This window comes from Hemicordylus capensis, chromosome 1, assembly GCF_027244095.1.
Source record: "Hemicordylus capensis ecotype Gifberg chromosome 1, rHemCap1.1.pri, whole genome shotgun sequence".
NCBI classification, from domain to species: Eukaryota; Metazoa; Chordata; class Lepidosauria; order Squamata; family Cordylidae; genus Hemicordylus; species Hemicordylus capensis.
The window spans coordinates 174,347,259-174,373,128 of record NC_069657.1 but is presented as its reverse complement, the minus strand read 5'-3'; the positions used below and the strand labels follow the sequence as shown (position 1 = coordinate 174,373,128).

The 25,870-nt window shown below is 43.8% G+C and overlaps 1 protein-coding gene and 1 long non-coding RNA gene across 7 annotated transcripts in view; one reads left to right on the top strand and one right to left on the bottom strand.

The window, feature by feature from the left end:
* LRP1B (LDL receptor related protein 1B) overlaps window positions 1-25,870 on the top strand; it is a 1,420,219-nt gene that overhangs the window by 309,201 nt on the left and 1,085,148 nt on the right. For 4 of the 6 annotated variants that reach the window (XR_008308477.1, XM_053255348.1, XM_053255339.1 and 1 more), the window contains exon 2: window positions 7,848-7,970. The exons of the other annotated variants lie outside the window; for them this stretch is intronic. Coding sequence is in view for 3 of the 4 variants with exons in the window: in XM_053255348.1 (XP_053111323.1) it covers window positions 7,848-7,970 (123 nt within the window). In the remaining variant the exon portion in view is untranslated. The remainder of the gene's footprint in view (window positions 1-7,847; window positions 7,971-25,870) is intronic. 6 annotated transcript variants of the gene reach the window in all.
* LOC128327149 (uncharacterized) lies at window positions 8,392-24,895 on the bottom strand. The gene is made up of 3 exons (XR_008308499.1): window positions 23,520-24,895; window positions 11,647-11,768; window positions 8,392-8,767 (listed from the first exon to the last, which is right to left on the bottom strand). It is a non-coding gene; the product is annotated as an uncharacterized LOC128327149 (long non-coding RNA).

The window sequence follows — 25,870 nt, the reverse complement described above, 5'->3', positions numbered from 1 at the left end:
TGAGTACTACTAATTATTGGGAAAGAAGAGCTTGCCTTCAAGCTCTTGTGGGCTTCAAAGAAGAATCCAGAAGAAGCAGTAATAGTAAAAAGACTTCTTATGTCTTTAAGAGAAAGGCAGACAGGAAGCACTGAACTGCTGAAGCAGGAAGAAGTTTGGCTGAAGTTGTTAAGTCTTGCTAGTTAAGGATGTATGAAAACCTCGGCTGGCTGTCGACTTCAGGGACAGTGCTTAAACTCTAACCTACTTAAAACAAAACAAAACAAAAGTCTTGTTTAAAAAAAGAGTTTATGGGTGGGGGGGGGGAATGGTGTCAACATTGACAGTTATGATATTGTAAGTGCTATCCAATGGCTGACATCCAGACTAACACTGCAATAGTACAAATGTTGTACTAGCTAGTTCTGCTTAGTCGGGAGCTTGAGGTTCAGACTAGTGTTAAAACCTGTAGCAGACCTTCTGCTGTGAAGCCACTTTCTCCGTTCATGCATTTTGTAAGGAATGTTGCAAAGCTATTGGCCATATTTGGTGTGCGAGTGCAACATGTATGTAAGCCCGTGGCAGCTCGTGGTGGTGGGCACAGAGGGAGGAGGGTGGGGCTGGTGAGTGAAAATGGGTTGCATCTGTGTCTCTCTCCTTCTCTCTTCCTGCCCTGCCTACATCTCTGTCCCACCCACCCCGCTCTCTTTCTTTCTTTTCACCCTGCTCCAGCTGGCTCCAGTTACAGCTGGGGTGGGGTAGAGCAAAAGAGAGAGGTACAGGCAGGGTGGGAAGATAGAGAGAAAGATATATGCAGCCCCGTCATCTGCCTCCTTGCCTCACCAGCACTGGCCACCACTGGGGCAAGCAGACTGAAAGTGCGAGAGATTGCCCAGGTTTAACCACCCACTCAGCTACGCGACCTTCTTGCATCTTTGTTGTGCTAACTCAGTTGTAGTTCGGATGTCAGCCACTACTGGGACATGACAATCACATCGCACAGAGCACTTCAATATAGATGTGGTAATTAAGGGAAGAATTGTATTTCCCCGGAAACAGAATACAAGAAGCCCTCATTATTTGCGGCTTATGGTTTTGTGTATCTGTGGTTGAGTCTTAGAGACCCGGTTTCTTTATCTGCAGATAGTAAAATAGGCGATTTTTGCCTATCCACAGTTCCTGGGCCACTGGAAGTGACTACCGATGGCGTTTCCGCTCCAAAGGCAGTATGGAGCCATTTTGTTACTCTTTTTTAAAAACTGCATATTTTTGCAGAACATAGGAGGATTTGGGGTTGAGGGGAGCATTGCTGGAGACTTGGAGAGCAAGGTTCAGTGCTTTCTTCCTTTTATTTCTCCCCACTTTGGCCTTTTTTGAGGTGTGTGTGTGTCAGGAACCGAACACCTGGTTTCACATAGGGTCAGTTTTCTTTATTCACGGTTTCTGTACTTGTGGTTGTAGGGGAGAACGGAACCCCTGTAAATAGAGAGGGCTTCCTGTATTGCATTTTGAGTCTTCGGAAAATGTAAGATATGCACAACAGAAGTGCTTTCGTGAGGAACATGGCTTAATCCTTGCAAAACAAATGAGTCACAACTGTGCATTTATTGCATTAAAACTAGGTATTTGGAAAGATGCACAGATTATGTTACATTGTTCATACAAATTGATCTGCCTCATGATCATGACAGCAGTACAAAGAGATGATATTTTCAACATTGCAGATGTAATGTGGCCTACTGCTGCAATTTGCATGTAGTGTTATGGAGGCTCTAGGCACACTAAGCAATATTTACTCAGTAAACATGACAACTGGGGCTATATTTTTGGTTTCAGGTGTACATTTAAGACTGTACTATAAAATAGGAACTTGGAACTAGTTTTAAAGCAAACCTCCTCCATGGGATCCATAACCCTACACTGTAATTAACAAGTCATTTGGTTTTTAACAAAAGCAAGATGATTTCAAACAACATTTGCTTCCACTGCTCTGCAGTCTAGGTTGCTTTATGTTATGTGCTTACATACAAAACATTACTTAGCTCTTCTATTGAGCCAAGAAAATAGCACACTGGGTATTCTTAATCATGCACTATGTTGATCTACATTGTAGGTAGACAGTCACACCTTTCAATATGCCACCATCAATTCTTTCAAAAACTGACCTTGAAAATAGTATATCTGAGTACAAAATAAAATGAATGAGGTGCTTGTAACAAGCTGCTCCTACTGCTATTTCCTAGAGGTATAATATGTAACTGTCCCTAACACTGTGGAACAATAAGAGTTTTCTTTAAAGCTTCGAGACTGCTTTAGCAAGCACACCAGAGGCACTTCTTGCCCTGATTACACCAATTCTATATATAACTGTTGTCTGAGATTACAATTAATCCCAGTGCATTTTTCAACAGCTTATTTACATTTTTTCTTCTACTGTTTAACTCATTTAACAAAGGAATAAATACTTCAGTGCTTTAACAACACAATTATAAGGCTAAAAATCACTTACTATGGCAGAGGCTTCATGCAGTGTGCAATTATTTGTTCAGCAGTTCATGTAGGCTGTACACAAGCACATAATAGCAATTTCTTATTGTGAAAATTAACAAACTATTGTATGATGTAATCTTAAATCCATAATCACAATGGTGTATTTATTAATGTATTTACTAGGCTATGTGAACTTCAGGGATATATTTGTGCATTTGCACAGAGTGCTTCCGGGGGAAGGGGAGGTTGGTAAAAATACCCCCTGAGCACAAGCATTCGTGCTGCTGAACAAATCTGTTGCATGCGTGCTTCTTCTGGCTGTGCATGTGCAGGATGTTGGCCTATATTTATATTCTGCTTTTTTAAAAAGCAGGTTACAATAATAATGATGACAGTAGTTTAAAATACATCCACATAATCCGTAAAAGCAAAACAGCATTTTGCGAATGACTAAAAAACAATATAAAATCAATTCTACACCGTATTAAAAGCTGTCTGAAAATAAAAGTCTTTAGTATCCATTTAAAAATCAGTTAGGGCCAGTTAAGGAGGTGTCCAATAATCCTGCTTGCAGTATTAGATTAGATCAGTTTCAGTTTGTGACTCCAGAGAATGTGGATAAGCTGCTTGGAGCAGTATGGCCTACCACCTGTTCTTTGAATCCTTGCCCAACATGACTGACTTCATCTTGCAGGGAAGTTGTTGGACCAGGCCTAATTGATATAATTAATATCTCACTGAGGGAGAGTGGGATGCCACCTTATTTGAAGGTGGCAGTAGTTCGAAGCCTCTCTTGAAGCCCAATTTAGATCCCCTGGTGATGTATACTTATGGGCCAGTCTCCAACTTCCCATGGTTGGGTAAAATGATTGAGAGGGTGATGGCTGACAAGCTCCAGGCGATCTTGGAGGAAACTGACCCATTTCAAAATGTTTAGGGATGGCTACGGGGTTGAGATGGCCTTGGTGGGCCTGATAGATGAGCTTTGCCAGGACACTGGCAGAGGGAGTGCAACTCTGCTCGTTCTTTTGGATCTCACAGCAGCTTTTGAGGCCGTCGACCATGGATCCTTCTGGATCACTTGAGAGATTTGGGGATAGGAGGCACTGCTTTGCAGTGGTTCCACTCCTATCTCTTGGGTAGATTTCAGATGGTGGCGAAGTTGTTCTTCAAAATGGGAGCTACTACTTGGAGTCCCTCAGGACTGCATTCTGTTACCAGTACTTTTTAACAGCTACATGAAATCGCTGTGTAAGGTCATCAGGGGATTTGGTTCTGGGTATTATTAATATGCTGATGACACCCGAATATATTTCTCCTTGTCATCAGTATCAAGAAATGGCATTCTCCCCTTAAATGTCTGCCTACAGGCAGTGATGGACTGGATGAGGCAGACTAAACGGAAGCTAAATCCAGGCAAGACGAGGTGCTCATTGCTGGGGGCCGTAATCTGCAAGATGGGATAGGACTTCCTGTTCTGGATGAGGTTACACTCTCCCAGGAAGAAGAGGTTCATAGCTAGTGAGTGCTCTTGGACCTGGGTCTCACCCTGGTGCCTCAGGTTGGGGCTGTGGCCAGGAGTGCTTTTTACCAGCTGTGGTTGATTCAACAACTCCACCCATTCCTTGAGGAGAAGGACCTGAAAACATTGGTGCACCAACTGTCCTCCAGGTTGGACTACTGTAATGCACTCTATGTAGAGGGCTGCCTTTGTATGTAGTTTGGAAACTTCAGTTAGTTCAAAATGTGGCAGCCCACAGGCTCAGACTGGCCCACAGGGCAACAGGGCATATTCCCGGTGTGCATATTCCCACCAGTGGGGCACCCCTGCACTCCACCACACTCAGCAGCCTTTTTACCTTTTACCTTTAAAGCTCTGAATGGCTTTGGTCCAGGTTACCTGAGAAAGCACCTTTCTCTACAAGATCCCCATGATCATCAGAAGATCATCAGAAGGGGTCCATTTTGGGGTGCAGCCGATTCATTTGGTGGCGACCGGATTGGGCCTTCTCAGCTGTTGCCCCTAGATTGTGGAATGTGCTCCCCATGGATATAAGAGGAGTATCTTCCTTGGAGGCCTTCAAGAATGAATGGATGGATGGATAAATATCAAAAGAGAGGGAGCCAATTTACAATATACAAGAAGACTAAAGCCATAATTCAGCTAGCAACTTAATACAACATCCAAAACAAAAAAGTAATGATGATACCCACAAAGCAACAGAGAGATGAACAATCAATAAAAATGTTACAAGTTCATAATGTGTGTGTGTGTTGAAAATCAGAAAAAGAAAGGGTTTAGCGAGTGCACAGGGCATCCTGGAGAGACCCCCAAGCCCAGGAGTCTACTCATGTTTTGCCGCATGCCGCAGTGACACATGAGCAAAAAAACGGTTAATGGAGCAATCGCTCTGTTAAACTCATTTAAAGGGAGGGGGATTTAATGAGGCTAGCTGCCGGGAGCCATGTGGCTCCTGTTACAGCACACGATCACTGAAAAGTGGGCTGGGGTCACTTAGCCTGCTTTTGAGTGATCATGGGAATAGTTTCACTGACCTTACAAACCTGACCACACTCCTGAGGCTCCGAGACAGAGTAATGGTGTTGTACAAGAGGGCAGTGCCAGAACTACTGACTCTGTGTTCAAGAGGTCAGTTGTTCCAGTATTACCGTCTTGTACAGCACTATTGCTGCATGTCTTAGAGTGCCACAGCAGTGCAGGTGCTTCTGCAACACCTGCATTACATTTGGGATGTATAAGGGGCTAGTGTTATCCTTCTGTTCACCCTGCGAAAAAGTGGCAAGAATTGCTGTGGGAAGAGCCTGAATACCTTTCAAAGCAGGGGCTAAATTTGCCATACATGGGCTAAGTGGTTTGTAAGTGATTGTTAAAACGGATGTCTTGCAAACTAATAAAGCCTCTCATTTTAAAACAAAAACAATAAACCACAACAACTAGAGTCAGCCATCATCAGATGAAATCTGGTGGCAATTTCAGTGTAAGATAGTAGTGCTGTCTTCCTTGTGGAAGTGCCTCACCCCTTCTTCAGCTGACCCATTTCTAGTGACACGGGAGCAGCCATGGCCCGTGAAAGGGTTTTCTAGTCAGAATGGGTGGCTATGCTGTCGGGTGCTGGGGAGAGATGGGGATTTCCACATTATCGTGTACTTGCTTGGAGGCGGCTCATCAATCACCATTGTGCAAGCAGTTAGAGGGACCTTTTAGAGTGATGTTTCTTATGTTTAGAAGGGGAGAGCAACTTTTTTTTTTTTTTTAAGATTGTTAGCCCTTTTGCGACGGGGCTAAAGAAATAGTATTTTTTCTTTATTCATTTTTTCTGTGTGAACTGCTTTGAGAATTTTTGTTGAAAATTGTTATATAAATATTTGTTAGACATAGTAATAGTCCTAGGATGGCAAGGGTGGCTATTCATTCGTCAGTGGCCTGCTTGCACAGTGCTGACTCCACTGCCACATCTCAGCACTTTTTGGCAAGGATGGGAATTGTCCTCTCCCCTTAGTGATTTGCCAACAGTGATAGCCAGCTGACTAAATAATTTCCTCACCAGCTGCTGGTGGAAGAGTGCAAATTCTAGTTGTTAAACAGCTACAGGACTCTCTACAACTATCTCAAGGTCAGCTGGGAGACTTTGGATACAGCCACTAGAAAGAACAGTATGAGACAATGCTGGCACAAAGTCAAGGGAAGATGGCTTCGAAAGGTCCAGAACTATGTGATACAGGACCTTCTTCCCTAATGTTTGACTGGCTTTTGACATGTCTAATTGAAATCTGTGTAACTGAAATATTGTGTAGAATAATGATTTCAACATATAACTATAGATTATTGCATTGATGAGAAACAAAGACACACAAATGTATGGATTACTGATGCAGAATGGATGGTCACAACTTTATTAAGCATTAATGTAACAACAACATAAGCAGGCTTCGACTAGGTAGCTGGATGACGTCAGTCTTATCATAAACCCAACTTCATGGCTGGAAGGTTCCTGCTGAAGTTTTTTCCTCATATCCTGTTTGAGTTTAGGTTATGGGACCCAAGCTTGAGAACTCCCAAGGAAAGCAGCACCATGACTAAACCAAGCAAACCAGACACCAGGCTAAATGCTGCCTTAAACTACTCACCAGATTGGGGTGGCCAAAACCTCAGGGGTATACTGGGAGTCCTCAAACTCTGTACCTAATTTCAAGCCTGCACTGAATCCTTGCACCCCCTGAGTGTAACTCCTATGATTTGTTTAGTTTGAGTTCAGTAAAAGTTGCAAGCAAAACCTTTGATGCCCTGCAGAGCTGAGACAACTTTGCAGTGATTGCCTAAGGCCTGCCCCCAGGAGTGCCTGTGTCCCAGGGAAATCTAACTCAATAGAAGGATGAATCAGTCTGGAGACTCAAGATGAAATCCCTATTTGCTCCTTGAATAGGCCATAAGGTTCAGACTAGTTAGCTGCTTTATTATATTTCCTTTAATGTGTGGTGTTGTAACTTCTCCCTCCCCTCCTCCTTTTCAAACTCAGGACCTTACCCTTATTTTGAAGACTGACTAATTCTTTCCCTTTGGCAAAATAAACCATATTATAGGTTTTATAACTGTTGGTCTGTGTTTAATGTGCCTAATCACCAAACTCACCTTAGCCTAGCTGTTGTAAAGAGGGAGTAACTCGGTGGCTAATCACCCTACTCCTGTCAGAAGGGCCACTAATTAACAAGCACCATCCCCAAAAGCTGTTCCTTAGAAATCTCTTAGGCTCCACCTCTGAGCCTACTAGCCTTGCTTACTTGATGTTAGCAAGTTGGGACAATAATATGAATGAAAGAAATACCTCAACCCTGATGAGGGCAAAAATCCCCCACTCAATAGCCAATCAGAGTAGGGGTCAGAATTCATGGCCCCTATTAAATGGCAATTGTCAAAGCGTAGGGAGGCATATAAGGCCAGACAATATACTTTAGACTTCACCCAAACACTAACTGGAGGCACTTAGGATGTCCCCCGCCCCAAATAGCCTCATTTCTAACCAATCTCTCTTAGGAGAATGCTGTATGTGAACAAACCTCAGCTGTTCCCAACTACATTTTTCCAGTTGCCTAGATGCAAAATTCCTCCTCCCAGCAACTACTGAGGTTCTATTTTGGGAAGTCATTGTCTAACATATAATTTACAATATAGTTGTTATTTTTAATATGACAGTTCATCTGTTTATTTATAATAGATAAGTCTGCCTTTTGAATTTTGTTTCATGATATTTTTATGCATTTGATTTATTTAAAGTTCCATTTCATTAACGTGCCACATCATGATTTTTATTTTCAATCGTCCATGAATCATTTCATTATTCATGGTTTTTTGTTTACAGAAGAGCAATTGTGTGATGTAGGAGAGTTTCTTTGCCATGATAACATGACCTGTGTGGCTCAGAATTGGCTCTGTGATGGAGAACCTGATTGTCCGGACGATTCAGATGAATCTTTAGATACCTGTAAGTAAAAAGATCTTATGGTTTCCTAGTGTTGCTTTGAACTGTAAAATTTCTACTAGTGACTTCATTTATTTATTTTAAAAACTGAATTATGATTTTTTTTTTTGGAAGTCCCACAATGAGTCTTCATGATGTATTGGGCTAGACTGATAGTACAAACGCATATTGAAAGAACTGAGAGGTGTTTGTTCGTGTCTCACTTTATAATGAACAATAGCATCCAAGCATATGTTCCCTATTTCTTTTCTGACCTAGTAGATTAGCTACAGAGGGCAGAAGCAAAAGCAAGGAGAGAGAAAACATTAGTAGTACAGCAAATGTCATTTTCAACAAAGGTAAGAAGAACTTGGAGACCTCCGAGGAAAATGGAAACGGAGAAAAGGGGGAAGGGGGATAGGTGAAAGAAACAAAATATCAAAAATGTCAGGGAATGCTTTAATAAAACATGTTTACTACTACTAATAATAAAACTCTGTTTTCTGTGTGCCCAAGAGCTTCTGATGAGATCAGAACCCTACAGGCATCTTCATAGCATTCTGGACTGTTGATGAGATTATATTGAAACTTCAGATTCCATTTTTCTTGAACAAAGAACAAAATGAGGAAATCAGTTCCATGTCCCTGAGATAATCATTTCATGTAAGAGTGGCTAGTGATGAATTTGCAAGAGTTCATTGGCTGGGGGTGGAGTTGGGACATGGAATATGGTGCTGTAGTGGAGTCCTGATGTCAAAGCCTAGAGAATATGCAGCTCTTTTCCTAGGACAGATGAATTTGATGTTGGATTCTATGGTTTTCTGTGAGAGATAGAAACAATTTCTGATATATTTTCTACTCTGAACCTAAGTGAATTATACCTTTTTTAAAACCATAAACTGTAGATACCTTGCTAGCAACACAGATTACAGTGTTCATAGACTGATAGTACAGAAATAAATAAGATAGGCTTAAGCATGTCATAAGAAAAAAACATTATAAGGCAGTGTTTGCAAAGCATTGCTAACTATTTTGCTCTAGTTTTAACACAGTGAAGCTATTCTGATGATCACCAGAGAGCAGGCTAGGGAGCCTAGCCTGCTTCCTGGTGATCGTTGGAACCACTGGGCTCGCAGGCGAGCCCAGTGGTTCCAAGGCGGCTAGCCCGCCTCATTCCCCCTCCCCTTAAATGAGGTTAATGGCGCGAGCGCTCCGTTAACCTTGTTTTTCTGCTCGTGTGCTGTGGTGGCATGCGGTGGCACACAAATAGACCCCTTACTGGGAGGCTACAAGCAGCCTTCCGGGCTAGGGGGTTCCCCCCAGAATGCCCTATGCACTTGCGGGGGGCATCCTGGGACTTCCGGGCCGAGCAGCCCCCGATTCCTGCAGCCCCCACCAGCTCCGTGCTGGAGCCAGCAGTTGTTTGGGCGGCCGATCCAGCTGCCCAGGGCTCCGCGGGTGAGCGTCTGCAGGGAGAGTGGACTAAGCCCGCTCTCCCTGCAAACCACCTCAAGGCACTTCACACTAATCATGTGAAGCGCATCATTATTTACTTTAATGAAAGCCCATTATTATAGTTCTCCCGTTCAGGGTAGAAAGGATCTTGGCATACAAAATATCTGGACTTAAATAACTGTTTGTGATTTATATATCCTCATCAGTGTACATGGCCCCGAAAGGTAAAGAAAAGAGAGATCTCTGAGTGAACTTGGAATCTAAAAGTGACACAAAGGAGAGAACAGAGAAAGAGGAGGGAAGTAGAAGTACCACCAATGGAGTATGGTCGAAAAATTTGAATGGGGTGGAGTTTGATGGAGTTGCCTTCCTTCCTTCCTTACATAAGTCAGCGGTGTCTCTGGCACCTCCTGCCCAACAGTTATTCCTAGACATAGCTGGTTTAATGGCAGTTAGAATCCTGATAGGAAGGAGCTTGATGGAGTTGACTTCCTCCCTCACCCATGCCATTGGTAGCTCTTGATGATAACTGGAAAGCGCTTTACTAGTGTGGAATGTCACAAACTTGTTTTGTTTTGTTTTGTTTCATGTTTATGCCACCGAATTGGGACAGCCCAAGTCAGTTCACCACAAAAGTGGACACCTAGAATATGTTTAATGAATTTTGCAGCAATTGCAGAGGTAGCTGTCAGAGGCGTAACTATAGGGGGGTAGGGGGGGCACGTGCCCCGGGCGCCATCTTTTCTGGCCACATGGGGGGCGCCGCCATGACAAAAATATATTTTTAATTTTTTGTTAATACAAATGTTTCCTGCTCAGTGCAGCAGTGCTGCAGCAGTCAAGGGAGTGCATCGGCGCCTACTCCCCCATGAGCAGTCCCTTCCGCGCCGCCCGCACCCCCCCCCCATTGCTTTGCTGGCGCCTGGCGGCCAGTCAGTGGCCTGGCTTGGCGGTGGCGGCAGGCGCTTGTGAGGAAACACCTAAGTATAATGTAGTATGTGGGGGGGGGCTCCATTTCAGTGCTTGCCCCGGGCGCCGTTTTCCCTAGATACGCCTCTGGTAGCTGTTTAGCTTTTAGGCCCAGTTCAAAGTGCTAGTGTTTATGAAAACCCTTCAACATCAGGGACCTAGATAACTCAGAGACTGCCTCTGACTGTATGAGCATGCTGTAAATTCAAGAGGCCAGTTTCTCCTCTCTGAGAGAGGCTTTCCTTCATGAAGTGAGACCATTAGCTTCAATGAGACAGACCTATACAGCTATGCAACATCCATTATTTGCACTAACCCCAACATTCCATGAGCAAGTTGTTACTTGTTAGCTTAAGTGCTTTTAAAGATGCTGATGAAACCCATTAACCAATGATAAAGGCACACTTTGTTCTAAACATAGCTGGAGTGAATCTTTATGCAGCATGCCAACTGCCATCTTGAACAGCAAATAAAACAAATGCACATTAACAGCAGGAGCTGATATGGGGAACTGCTGCTTGGAGCTGCAGCAGCAGGCTGTATTGTTTGAATGGTGCCACCTCTTTAAACTGGAAGAGGAGAGATTGGCTGCTTCAGTCTAGACCAGGGCAACTCTGGCTTGAGAGTGGGCTAATGCTGGCTTGAGATCTGGCTTCTGCAGTATCATGAAGATATTTGTCTGGTTGCTCAAGAACAGAAAACACCCCAGGGTAGTTGCCAGCCAGCTTAATCCCCTGGTTGGTTGGTTGCCAGTTAGTCAAGTGGTAGCAGCTTCCTGAATGAGTGGCCTGTAAGAGAAGGGGGTTGTTCTCAGGTGCGGACATCATTCCATGTTGACAAGGGAGCCCACTGTTACGGGGCAACTTATTAGATTTCTTCCCTACTCTCAGCCTCACTGATTTCCTTTTGGTGCATTGCAGTAGCACATATAGAGTCCAAGGAGTGTCTCCGGCCCCACTCGCTACTTAGATGGCAGGAAGACAAGGGAGTTGGGCCACTGCTTTGTTTGTTCTGACCTCCTTAGCCACTGTTTTTGGAGGGCTGTGGGACGGTTATAAATGGCTACGTTGGGAGTGGCTAGGGTTAGGGCATGTGGTTTTCATTAAGAGCCCATCAACCTCTTCTCCATAATACAGCATTGCCCCATCTCTGCCTTGTACTCAGTTTGTGGTCTTGTGCAAATCAGTTTTATCATGCCCAGTGCTTTGCTTCCAGCTGTGGCCAGGCAAATGCCTCCGACAAGTTTTCAAACAGAACATGAAGGAAAGAGGTTTACCTATGAATTCCCTGGATCTTCTCGCCTCCAGTCTCTTCTTGGCCTGGAGACCAGAGAGCCTTATACACCTAGTTCCTCATCTTCTCCTATGGGCTTTCTACTCCTTTCCCAGACTTGTGATGCTAGAAGGATGGAAAGGAACTCTGCAGACGTTAAAGTGTAAAATGTGCCATAGAGTCGACTCCTGGTGCCCACAGAGCCTTGTGCTTTTCTTTGGTAGAATACAGGAGGTGCCTCCTCCGACACAGTATGAGATGATGCCTTTCAGCATCTTCCTATATCGCTGCTGCCCAATATAAGTGTTTCCCATAGTCTGGGAAACATACCAGCATGGATTCGAACTGGCAACCTTCTGCTTGTTAGTCAAGCATTTCCCTGCCTCAGCTTTAAATAGATCCTGACAGTTGCCATGGCTCTCATGACAGGTGGAAGCCCTGCTGCATGAGAGCTCTCCCTCTTACATGCCACCCACGGCTGGCAATCTTGCAAGGAAGGCTCTGCCAGTCTGGCAACAGGGATACTGCCTCTTGCACTTACCTGCAGAGTCTCAGCTGGCCTCTCTGTCTCTCTGCCAGCTGAGTCCCAAACACCTGTTGCCACTCAACTGCCTGATCGCTGACACTTTCTTGTTCTTTGACTCCAGCAGGGTTATTCAGGGGTTTATTGCCTCTGAAGAAGGAGGTTCCATTTAGCTACCTGCTTATAGGAAGAGCTTGCATGGGCAGATCTGGGAAGAGGTAGGAAGAGTAGCTTTGGATGGAGCCAAGGAAAGGTATAGTAGGAGTGTTTTGTAATACTTCTACTTTTTGGAGTTATTTGCGTCTGCAAATAATCTTCCTATGTAGTCACTCTGGTTTATAAATAATCTTATGTTAATACATTAATGCTACTCAGGACAGTCTGGGAGGTAATGACTTTAGCAAAATAACTGGTATGATCTGACTGAAGCTAAGCACTTCAAATTCCCATTAGGGATGTGCACAAACCGTTCGATGCCAAACCAGTTTGCCTCAAACTGGGCCAGTTCAGCAGTTAGATTGTGAACTGAATCGGAGGCGGTTCGGTCTGCCATTGAATTGAACCAAGCCCAGTTCGACTGAACAAGTTCAGCAATGAAAGGGTGGCCAGAGAAGTACACAGTCCAAGCACCTGGCGATTTCCCTTCAGCAAGCCACCCGCACACCCCAAATTCCCATTCATTTCAATGTAGAGTTCAGCATAAGCTGCACTCTCTACAATTTAAATATATTGGACTTCCCTGCTTTTCACTTTTATGGAGTATTTTCCATTCTTTAGAAGCTGGGAACGTGAAAAGTTGCTTGTATAGCAGGCATGGCAGTCCAATTTGCAAGTGTCAAATGTGTCACCTCTCTTCCTGCACTGTTTTTGTGTCCATCTTCCCTGTATGTTAGTCCTTGATTAATGTATGCAGTACCTCCCTCTGTATTAATGGCTTGTCATTTTCCTATTCAGTAGAGTTTGTCCATTTTAAATGAAGTGCCTATTTTTACCTTAGAAGGGTACCTGCTTCCAATTCATCCCTCATCCAAATATATGAGTTTGGCATGGACATCAAATCCTTCTTTTCTAAAAGTAGGCACTTGCTTTGAGCTGTGCGGACTCTGCTGGATAAGAAAATGAGGGCATAAAACTAAGACCATGCACATTATGCATTATATGTATTATCTAATTTCACTATATATGTTTAGCCAGTATTTGATGCAATGAAATGATTTCCCACATGTTTGTATCCTTATGCCATTCTTAGTCACTGTAAACTGATGTATAGCATACATCCTTATCAGAGACAGCTGACCATTTGTGATTTGCTATATATGTATATTATTAAGTTTCTGCTTGTAATATCTCTATTTAATATTTTTATCAATGCATCCATTCAAAGAATACTATATAATATTAAATGTAAAGGCTTAGTCTTATCTCTTGGTCAGGCATAAGCATACTTTCCTAGAGCAACACTTCTATTGCAGTAAACCACATCGGGAATATTCCTTTCCTGATTGTAGAAGACTATGGAGTTTAAAAACCTAGTGAGACATTATATTAATAGACTAAGGGATTCCAGTGGCAATAAGCTTCTGCTTCTGGTAATTTTAAGGAATTTCATATAGCCATATATCTATTCCAGACATTTTAGAAATATGGCCAGCTCCTCTTTGGTCTTTCTTGCGGCAGATTTACATTTGAATGTTCTCACCAATGTTTAAGACATAACCTAGTAAGGTAAACAGAAATGCTGAGGTAAAGTCAGCACTGCCTTCGTCCGCTGACAGATTGACAGTGGAAGTAGGTTCCTCTTAAAGGCCTTGTGTGATAGTTTCATCCAGCCATTCCCTTTATTTCAACTTGTCATACTTGCTACCACAAGACCAGCTCTCCTCTCCTCTACTCTGAAGTGAGAATGCTTTTGATCACTGCATGTCATGACTTTAGAGCAAGGGAAGATACATTGGTTGAGAAACAGGGTGTGTGTGTGGTGGCATGGAGAGACAGTGTTGGTGTAGCAGCACAGAGTAGAGGCCAGTCAATGCTGCCTTATGCTGTGTAGATACATTGGTTGAGAAACAGGATGTGTGTGTGCGTGTGCAGAGGTGTAACTATAGGGGGGGCAGGGGGGGCATGTGCCCCGGCTGCCATCTTTTCGGGCCACGTGGGGGGCGCCGCCATGACCAATTTTTTTAAAAAAAATTTAATACACATTTCTCCTGCTCAGTGCAGCAGCGCTGCAGCAGTCAAGGGAGCGCGTCGGCGTCCCCTCCCCCACGAGTGGTCCCTTCCGCGCCCCCCGCGTGCCCCCCATTGCTTTGCCAGCAGCCAGTCAGTGGCCTGGCTTGGTGGCAGCGGGCGCCGCGGCAGGCACTTTTAATGCTGCTCACTGCGCCTGCCAGCCCACGCCCCCCCCCATTGCTTTGCTTGTGGCCAGTCAGTGGCCTGGCTTGGCGGCGGGCGCCGCGGCGGGCGCCTGTCATGCTGCTCACTGCACCTGCCCTTGGTTGCGGCTCGCTTGCTCCGTCACTCGCTTAGTCTGGAACAGCCAGAAAGAGGCCCTCTAGTGGCTTGCCAGCCAGAGGGTCTCTAGTCAGTGACGCACGCACGCGTGACTCGGCCAGCGTGCCGAATCGCGCTGTGCATGCATGCGGTGCGTCCGTCCTCCTCTGTTCGCCTGCACGTGGTAGCGCAGTCGCCGTCGCGGAGGAAAGCGTCGTGGCTGGGGCTGGGGCTGGGGCTGCACTGCAGCAGGCGCAGGCAGGACGACGAGGACACACACGGACACCCGGCACGGAAGAAAGGATTCGGTGGCGGGCGGGTGGAAGCAGCAGACCAAGTGTCAGGGTGAGAATGAGTTGCAAAAACTACAGAAGCCTCATGTGAAAAAAAAGTATTAAAGAATCAGGCTTTTATTTAGCTGCCCAACTATGGTCTCAGGTGCCTAACAGGTGTTAATGTTTGCATTATATGCTCCTCTCTCCGCCCGAAAAGAAAGAAAAACAATCATAAAGATTCTTTGGCACTCAATCTTAAATGCATGCATGTATATGGAACTGAGAGTCAATTCCCACAGCCTGGGTAGTACAGCAGTGTGAGTTGACTCAAGCAGTGTAATATAGCTGCCTGTGCATTGTTACAAGGTGTTTCAAGAGAGTTTTACCATGAGTTCTGCTTGCTGGCATGCTCGTTTTTGCACTGTGAAAGCTTGCCTTGTGATCTCAGTTTACGCTGAAGTGCTCCTATAACAGCTCCATCTCAGAAAAACCTGCAGTGTTAGCTTTAACAAGTGCCTGTGGTATCCTGCTAAAGACACAAAGTTTGGCAAAAAAAATGGGGGAGGGGGTTATATGCCAGGACCTTTGGAGATTGTCTCTTGCTTGTGAGGAAAAACCTAAGTATAATGTGGTGTGTATCATCATTGCATCATAATTCTGTTGTTTGAGATACAGGCCAACTCCACAGGGTTGTTGCTTGTGAGGAAAAACCTAAGTATAACGTGGTGTGTATCATCATTGCATCATAATTCTGTTGTTTGAGATACAGGCCAACTCCACAGGTTTGTTGCTTGTGAGGAAAAACCTAAGTATGTAGTGCACCACTCTGGGCTACTTGGAGGGAGAGTTCGCATTTTTGGTTATTTATCGCATTTTTGGTTATTTATCGCATTTTGAGATTTTTGGTAATTTTTGTAATTTTTTAAATTTTTAAAATAAAAGTTTTCTGAAACATGTGTGTCAGTCAGATGTATGCTGGGGGGGTGGGGGGGGCGCAATTTCAGTGCTTGTCCTGGGCGCCGTTTTCCCTAGTTACGCCTCTGTGCGTGTGTGTGTGTGTTGGCATGGAGAGACCCTGTCAGTGCAGCAGCACAGAGGAGAGGCCAGCCAATGCTGCCTTATGCTGTGTAGGGACCCAGCAGTAGTGGCACATCTCAGCAGCTGAGGCCAGTGGTGAGGGTAAACAGGGGCGGGCATCACCTTGCCATTCAGCAAAAACGGTGAACAGCAATGAGCTGCTGTTGGGAACCTGCTGCACTGCCCTTTGTCCACGGAGAACACAGCTATCAGCTATTACCCTTTCATAGTTCAATATGAAGTTACAAACAGTTATTTTTAAATGCAGCAGTGAATTGACCAACCAGTTTGGGGAAAATAGCATTATTTCCCAATCTATCTGTTTTTTGAAAAGAATGACCACTACAAAAGGATTTCCAGCTTGGTCTGTAGCTTTTCCGTGAACTGAAATACATGCAAGCAATTCAGCATTCAAATCCAACCAGCTTGCCTAGACATCTAAATCAGTGGAAGGGCCGTAGCCTCATCAGGCACACTCTGGCATCAATGCTGTGAAGTTAATCGAACTAACAGAGGATTTGGCTCATAGCATTATTTTTTTAGTTTCACTGACAGATTAAATCTTAGCACTGAGCTTGTAAGTGTGCATGATCACAGAAACATTGCAATATTTACATAAAGCTAACTTAGCGAAGGTCGAACAAGCATTCTTGCCAGTGAATAATCATTAGTGAAGTAATAACTATTTCCTTCCTAACATAGGGACAGAGTGCAAAGTGTCTCAGATATTAATATGATGTTTCTGTCTTGTGATCTATATTTTTCCATGCCTAGAAAGTAAATTAAGCAATAATATGATTGTAAAAGTAACAGTTTTTGTGTTTTACTGCATCCTGATAGGGCTTAATAACTAAATATCTCCTTCTCCCTCCACCATCATCATTTAGTAACATTTAGCGGCCATGCTTACTTTGCTAACTTCCTTGCCTCAGAGATTGGTTTTTGTCAAACAGTCAATATTTGTGTGCAGTCCAAGCATACACACAAGCCCGGTGCCAGGATAAAGGGCACACTCATGCCCTTAAACCTGGCTAGAGGCCAGGGTGAAAAGTCAGGTTAGGCAGGGCGACGGCTCCTGGATCACCTTGATCCCAGCACTCTACACAAGCAGCCTAAAACAGGCTGGGCTGTCCTAGGTTGGGTTAGGTTTCTCTTGAGAATAGCCTCATACATTTCTCTCCCCGCCCCCTGCCCTTCAATGGCAACTACAAGGCATTATACTAGTAGTACAAAAGAAGCCTATGCAAACCTTACAGCTTAAGAAGCTGTTTTGACAAGAATACAGCTTCCCATCTCATCCCTATATGCTAGGGATCCGTGCATCCCAAGCCCAAACTGGCCTCCTCAAGAGGTGTGAGCCATTGGCTGCAGGGCTTGTTTACAGATAATGAGAGGTAATTGGATTCTAAAAGAGCTATTTGACATCAGAAGCTAAGGAACTACTACAGGCTCAGCTTGGGATGCATGTGTTGTCTAAGTTCTAATTATTCAGAACATGCAGTCGCAGAAGAATGGATATAGTGTACCCTGAGTCGAGCTGGTCTTGTGGTAGCAAGCATGACTTGTCCCCTTAGCTAAGCAGGGTCCACCCTGGTGGCATATGAATGGGAGACCAGAAGTGTGAGCACTGTAAGAGATTCCCCTCAGGGGATGGAGCCGCTCTGTGAAGAGCATCTGAAGGTTCCAAGTTCCCTCCATGGCTTCTCCAAGATAGGGCTGAGAGATATTCTTGCCTGCAACCTTGGAGAAGCCGCTGCCAGTCTGTGAAGACAATACTGAACTAGATAGACCAATGGTCTGACTGTGTATATGGCAGCTTCCTATTTTCCTATGAGCTGCCATGACATTTCACTCAAAGGGAAATCTGAGGCAAATTTGAGGTGCATGGGTTTCTGCTTGAGTAAAACATTGGAACACTGTCATAAGAATTTCAAATAATTTGCATAAAATGGCAAATAATGTCTCAAATATTTTCCTAGCACCCTCTTAGTAAAGTCAAGATCTTCTGCTTGCACACCACGGTGCCAGATCCCTGTATTTCTTCAACCTTTGTTGAAGAGAAGGATAGATAGGAATGAAGCCAATACTGGCTTACTTTTTTGCTGATGAAACTACATTATAAAAATGAATTTGGACAGTTTTCAAATGTATTGTATTGTATCCAGGCATAGGGATGTTCAGAAACCCCCTGAGAAACCTAATTTGTCTCATAGATAATCATTTTGCTTCCCTTGGAAAGTCTCAGATGTTTCTTCTTGGGAAGAACCCTGATATTTGCTTCCAATTTCAGTTTAGCCCACTATCTAAAGGGAAGAAAATGAAAATGAAATCACTATATCTGTGCGTGTCTTCATGTGCATGCCCATCTGTGTGTGTTGGGTGTGGGGGTGTGGGACACACTAGGCCTCCTTTGGACCAGCACTTACCCGATACAGGTGATGGTGCATCCGAACGTGTCGCATTTCTCCTCTGCCATCTTTCACCCTCTGGGGCCCGGCCGAGCACTCCATGCCAGGCCTGCAGCCACCCCCCATTGCTGAAGGGATTGCCCGACATGCTGGTCTTGTGGTAGCAAGCATGACTTGTCTCCTTTGCTAAGCAGGGTCTGCCCGGGTTGCATTTGAATGGGAAACTGGAAGTGTGAGCACTGTAAGATATTCCCCTTAGGAGATGGAGCCGCTCTGGGAAGAGCATTTGAAGGTTCCAAGTTCCCTCCCTGGCAGCATCTCCAAGATAGAGCTGAGAGAGATTCCTGCCTGCAACCTTGGAGAAGCCACTGCCAGTCTGTGTAGACAATAGTGAGCTAGATAGACCAATGGTCTGACTGAGTATATGGCAGCTTCCTATGTTCCAAGCCCTGGAGAAATCTCGGGAACCCCCATTAGATGTGAGGCAGAAGGAGACAAGAAGCAAGGCAAGGGATGGAACCGGGTTTGTAGAGGCTTGTAGCTGCACAGAGCTATTTAATCGGGAGGCAGCTGGTGATGAGGACTGCCTTCAATTGGGAGCTGTGTGCTCTCCAGTGAGAGAGCCAGCAAGTGGCAGCACTGCAGGAGGTGGGCAAGGATGAAAAGCTAAACTCCTCCCCTGCACACCTCTGAGATGATTGAGGCCCTAAAGTGAAACTTGACTCTGTGTGTGTGTGTCTTCCTCTTATAACGTTTTCAACTACAATGCAATAAAAACAGTGCACAGTAAAGGAAGCTATTCACACGTGCTATCCTAACACTGTTCCTGTGATCATTTGCCAGATGTGGCTGCTTTCAGCCATGGCTGGCAGACTGCAGGGATCCCAGGCAGCTTTGGGGAGGGGAGGAGGATTCCCCACCACTCATACGGTGCTTTACGGGAGCTCGGGGAGGGGGAGCAGGGTGATGCGTCTCAGCACTCCAAACTATCAGCCTCAGACAGTAGTCATCTGGGCAGGTGACCCGCCTGCCAAAGAGGGAGCCCTTGGTCATCTGCTGGGAGGTAAGCTTGTTAAGGTTTCCTCCCTGCTAGCCCTCTTGCCCTCACTGCTTGTGAGAAAGAGCTCAGTATATGGGATACCGACAGAGGTATATTTTTTGCTGACCTGCCATCTTGTTTCAAGATGGCAACCACTCAAAGTATCAGCAACCTAACCCTTTGTAACTTTTACGTCAGTGGCTGGATGCAAATCAAATCTATAGCATAGGAGGGAGATCTGACAAGAATATTTTCCTGCCAATCTGCCATGTTCATTCAAGTTGGTGGCCAACTCAAACAATAGGAAATACCTTTTTGTAACCCATATGGGTTATGTTAGATACAAGCCAAATTCACTGCATATGGAAGTTCTAGGTAAGAGTTCTCATGTTAAAATAAGCAGAAAGTAGGCTCAATAAATTCTATTTACAACTACTTGTTTTAGAATAGTCTCTCTCTCTCTCTCTCTCTCCATCCGCCTTTTCTAATTGGGAGGTTGGCAGCCAGAAAAAGCCATGGATCGCAGTCCCTAGAATCGTGGATGATATATTCTTTGTCAATTTCTAGCCATTTGTTCAGATCATCCTCCCTCTTTCCAATTGATCTTTTTCCTGCTAGCTTTCCTTCTAGCGTTAGTTGTGGTATTTTATATTTTACTCCTCTGAGGATATGTCCAAAATACTCCAGTTTGCATCTCTTGATTGTCTGTATTATTTGTTTATGTGTTTTTCCTTTTCGAAGTACTTCTTCAGTGGTTGTTCTTCTAGTCCATTTAAACTTGAGTATACTTCTGAGACACCACATCTCAAAGGCTTCCAGTTTTTTATGTGCTTCTTTCTTGATGGTCCAGTGTTCACATCCATACAGGAGAAGAGACCAGATGTAGCATTTCATCATTCTGATTCTGAGTTGCAAATCTAGTTTACTAGATTTGGTTAAATTTTGTTCTTGCTTGTCCTATGTGGCTTCGGATTTCTTTTGTTTGGTCATTGTCATGATAAAGGTTTCCCCCTAGGTAACAGTAATTTCCTACTTGATCTAGGTTTTTGTTATTTGTTTTGTTTTTTTGAGGGGAATTCTCATTTTACTTTTGCACATTGTTTTAGCCATTTTTTGCATTTATTTTAAGGCCGATTTCCTCACTTTTCTATGACCAGGGCCGGCTCTTACCAGTAAGCAGAAGATGCACTGCATCGGGGCGCAGTCTGCAGGAGGGCATTGAGCCAATGAGTCGGGGCGTCGCTTCCCAACTGCGAGGCGCACCTGTGCAGTTAAGTCTCTTAACTGCACAGGCACGCCTCGCAGTTGGGAAGCAATGCCGGGCCAAGCAGCAGGCCACGACATTGCTCTGATATCTTCTGCCACCGGGGGGGCGGGATAGAAGGGCACACACGCACCCCCACAGCCATTCCCTCAGCCGTGCGGCTGCTCGAATTGGCGGGAGGCAGCGAGAAGAAAATGGCCTCAGACGCAGTGATGATGGAAGAGGGAGGAGGAGAAGGAAGCTATCGGCGGCCTCATAAGGGAGCCTGGCGAAGGGTGGGCGAAAATGGCAGGGAGGGAGGGAGCCTGGTGGGGAGAGAAAGTGCTGTCGGGGGCGAGGGAAGCTGCCTCTGGCAGGATGTGGATGGGGACCTCCAGAACAATGGGGAACTGACTCTCTCTCTTTTTCTCGCCAAGACTGCTCCATTCTCTCTCTCTCTCTCTCTCTCTCTCTCTCTCTCTCTCTCTCTCTCTCTCTCTCTCTCTCTCTCTCATTCAAGCCAAGACTGCTCCATTATCTTAAATACTCAGGGCCTAAGCTGTGTAGGGCTTTATAGGTTATAACCAGCACCTTGTATTTTGCCCAGAAGCGTATTGGTAGCCAAATAGCTCTTTAAGTATAGGAGTAATATAATTATAATTATATTATATATATATATATATTATGTGCATAATTATATTATATACAATGTTATGTACATAATTAAGTAAAATCTTTGTGTATTAAATTTTGAATACACACTAATAGTAATTATTTTGAATTTTTATTTTTTACTATGGGGGGGGGGCGCTCAACAGAATGTTGCATCGGGGTGCCAGATCCCCCAGAGCCGGCCCTGTCTATGACTAGGTTTTGTAGATCTTCCTGGGAAGTAGCTAAAATGACTGTGTCAACCCAATAGTGCCAACCCGATTCAGGCCTTCGGGCTAGTGCCTCATCATATGTACTTATAATGGCTTCAGATTGTTGAGTGCCTACCAGTTTGGAACTAAAATGGCACTACCCAATAACAAGTTGGTGGTTTCTATAGGGATTGACTAATAAATTGAAGTATACTGTATAGGTTTTTAAGTAACTACATAATAATTTTAGAAATAGCCCTGTGAACTTCCAGAATGTTACAGAACTTTGAGCATGTATTGATTTAAAAGATTTATAATTTGTCAGATTGTCTGCAGATGGGGCACTCCTGTTTTTACAACTGTCTTTTGTTGATGGAGCAGTGAGCTCGCTGTTCTGCATATTCTTCATACAAATATGCATTACAATCACAGCTATGCTGAAATTCTGAATCTTTCCATTGTTATCTAAGGGCAGTTTTCTATCTGTCCTGGAGAGGAAAGGACAAGAAACTGGGCAAGCAGTGTGACTCTGTCAGTTAAGTCTATAGCTGAAAGCAGTTGAGGCACAGCATGATGAAGGTGTCATTTGAAAAGGCGGGGGACGGGGGGAAGGAAAAATTGAGGACAAATGGAGCAAACTTGCCTGTTGAAACTAATGACTTGTAAGAGGGAATTGAGTTTGAGGGGGAATGCATGCCTCCCCCCAAAAGCCCCCTCTTGTACAGAACATACAAAGGTGTTTCAGGAAAGAGAAAAGTCACACTTTTCCTTGCTAAGATTCAGGACTAGCAAGGAAGGATTTTACACAGCAGGATTTACAGTGAGTTTCCTGTGAAGCTTTACTGCAAGTTGGAAGTTGCCAAAAAAAACAAACTGATGCAAAAAGTGGATTTTTTTTACCCCGAATATAAATTGGGCTGAACTCTAATGCGCAATGAACAACCCGGATCTTGTGTGAAATGCACCCCGGAAGCTCGCAGGGACTCTGGGGGTAAATCTGGCTGATATGTGAATACACACCCTCCATTCTGGAGGAGCTAAAAGCAAAACACCAAGCCAGATCTAATCTGGACCTCCTAGGATATATAACCCAGGAGAGCATTAAAGAGGTGTTTCCCACCCCCTACTCCCCCCTCCTGAAATTCCCTCCCGCCAGAAGCCCAGGTTTTATAAATGGCTCCTTTTTGAACAGAAGCACATTCTCGGGGGTTCTGCAACATTTTATTGTTAGTTCCACTTCTTTGCATTGTATTAAGAATGTGTGGAACTACTCCACTATATTTTGTTGGAAAGCAGAGTGATTACATTCAGCAATACCAAAACATTGGAGTGGATCATGAAGGCCAGATAATTTAGGAATTCAGTCTGATTCCTGAATTCCTAGAGAGGGGAAGGTAATTTTAAAAAACCACACACACCCCTCACTCAATTAGCGAGTGAGGAAGCATGGGTCCTGCTAAAATGAATTTGCATCCCAGAAGTCTCTATCCAGTAAATGTGAATTGTTTCCACCTTTCCCTCACTGGGTGTCTTTTCTATGGTGTGGAACACCATTTATCCATGGACGGGATGTCTGTAATCTAACAGAATAGATGTTTTGATACACTTCACTGGATCAAACGTGTTCAGGGTGTGAAATCAGAACTAGACTCCCCATCCAACAGCATCTCTTGCATGTCCCAAGATCTCCAAAGCAGGGAATAGAAGGAAAAAACACATCTGCATCAGAGGGATCCCTACTATTGTATTGGAAATGCTTATGGGCTAGTTCATGACAATACACATTCATTTTTTGACAAAACCAGAAAGTTCTGTTAATTTGGAGTTCAATGTAAAAACCCCAAAGTAGATTAAGGACAGTCAGTACTCTGCTCCCTTCAGGTAAGGTGCCTGAGTGAAGATCCTGCCAAAATATTAGCCTTGCAAATGAACTAGTGTTTTAAGCTTCAGTTGACCTACCTGTACATGTTGCCCATCAGCTTGAGAAGGGTTTCATACAACCATAAACAAGAGAATCTTGAATCCTTTCAGCTGCATATTGTGCCTCATCTTCCATGTGTATAAAGTACAAAAAGACAATATTCTTTATACTCTTTTACCCTTGGAAAAGACAAAAATTATTTCCACTGCAGCTGCTCAGCAAAAGGGTTATGATCCACTCAGGTACAGTTAAGCATAAGCTTTCTGCTGGCCTTTCCTGAGATGGTGAATTTCACCCTTGAGTATCAAAGCACTTTGCAACCACGAATAAATCATGATTTGAAAACATCCTTTCCCCATCTCTGGTTAGAGTAACAGCTATGGAGGTCACTTCCCTCAACACTAAAATGCAACCACTGCAAGGAGATTTGAGAATGAACCAAATCCCTAAACAAAGTCTAGAATTGTGCAGATACAGGTCTCTGCTACTTGTCAGGTATGCTTATTCCCTACAATTTATCTGTCTTTGGGAATAGAATGTGCAGCTGCACACTTGGAAAGGAAGGATTTAGACTGCACCTTATTTTGCCTCACCAGCAAACTATGGCCATGAGGGAACATCAGCTTTTCTTCCACTTTAGCCATGGTTAATTATCTTATGCCTCTTTTGTTTCCAGATCAGGTTTGTAGGGAGGAAGTTAATTTAACTGAAAGCTGATGGCAGCAGTTTGCTTCCTTAAATCCAATGCAAACGCCTACCTACAGTGCAAGAGAAGAATATGGCCCCTGAAGTATAGTGCCTGATGCCCAAATGTCAGGAATAATTAGATCACATTAAGGATTAATTGCTAACTAAATTGCACTTTCTATGCTAGCTTTTTAAAAAGTGTGCCTTCTCAGAGAAGCAATTTTTGCTCCTGTAACTTAAAAAGAGAGAGAGGGCCAAAGGACTTTTAAAAAGAGAAACATATACAAATAATTCATAACTAGATTGAAAGGTCGCTCTCGCTCTTTCTCTCTTTTTTTGGCCAGAGGAGCAATGTTTATTTTTCACCATTCGGTGGTAAATTCCCAAGAGTATCAAGATATATGCTGAGGCACTGGTACAACCTAAGGCACTTCTAACAGCACTGAAGGGGATGTGGGCTGCACATTGGTTTTTGCATCCCTAGAGGCAACCATTCCTGCCTTTCTTGCTTTCCCCCAGAGTGTAAGTGAATATTCAAGTAGATAGTTTTTTTGAGCTTTTGTCCGTTTGACTTCCTCCTTCTTCCATTATACCAGTGGTTTCCAACCAGGGTTCCTCCATTTGTTGCTGAACTACAACTCCCAGCATCCCCAGCCACAATAAATTTTAGCTGGGGAAGATGGCAGTTGTAGTTCAGCAACATTTAGAGGAACCTTGGTTGGGAACCATTGCGTTATAATTTATTTCTTTAGTGTCTCTTCTCTAATGCAATAATGTCGTTTACAAGTGTTTGTAGAAGGCAATTGGTTTGGGGAGAAGCTGAAAAAACAGCATATTCCTCAACTTCTTTCTCTTACTGACATCCAAACCAAAATTGCTCAAGGAAGTCCCATTGAAATTAAAAGAGAAAATTAGGCATGTACTATGTTCATTATAGACAGAGGCTGACATCCTGACTAGATATACTGACTGTTTTTTTTTTATTTTTTTATTTTCCTTTGGAAGTCATGTGCTTGCCTGTGGAGCATGGTAGCACATACCTCCTTCCATTATTCTTTTAAAAATGTTTCAATTCCCTGGCAATTCTGTCTATACATAATGTGGATACATTGCAATATACCAGTATTAACACTATAATACAGTGCTACCCATCTGCAGGACTGCCAAGTAAAAGGACTCTCTTTTTAAAAAAAAAAGTCCTATGTGAGGACCAGTACCCAGAAAGCAGACTGATGCTCCATAGCATAGTATGACTTCTTCTTAGAAATATTGTCTGTGAGATTTATCAGAGTTTCATTCATCTCTGATGAGCATCAAAGTAGTGTTGCCAGACGCTATGTGGGGTGGCCTGTTTTGTTTGCCACCTTTGCAACAAATTGCAAAGCTTCTCGTATTGATAGGAGATTGCAATAATATGTACTCAATCTTCACTAGTTTATAGCTTCTGCAGAAGACACTGCCTAATACATATGCAGAAGTCAGAGGAAGCTTGACCAAATACAGGACAGATGTAAGTGATTTTGCATAATAACATAATCCCCATTATTCTGGCATTTTTGATCAGAAGACCTTCCTTGGAAAACTCGTTAGAGACCAACCAAATCATTTGTGCTTGCAACCTTTACAGTGCTTTTTTGTAGCTGAAAAATCAATCCTTCCTCTACAAGGAATTTTATTCCAATTAATTTAAATGGGATCTCTT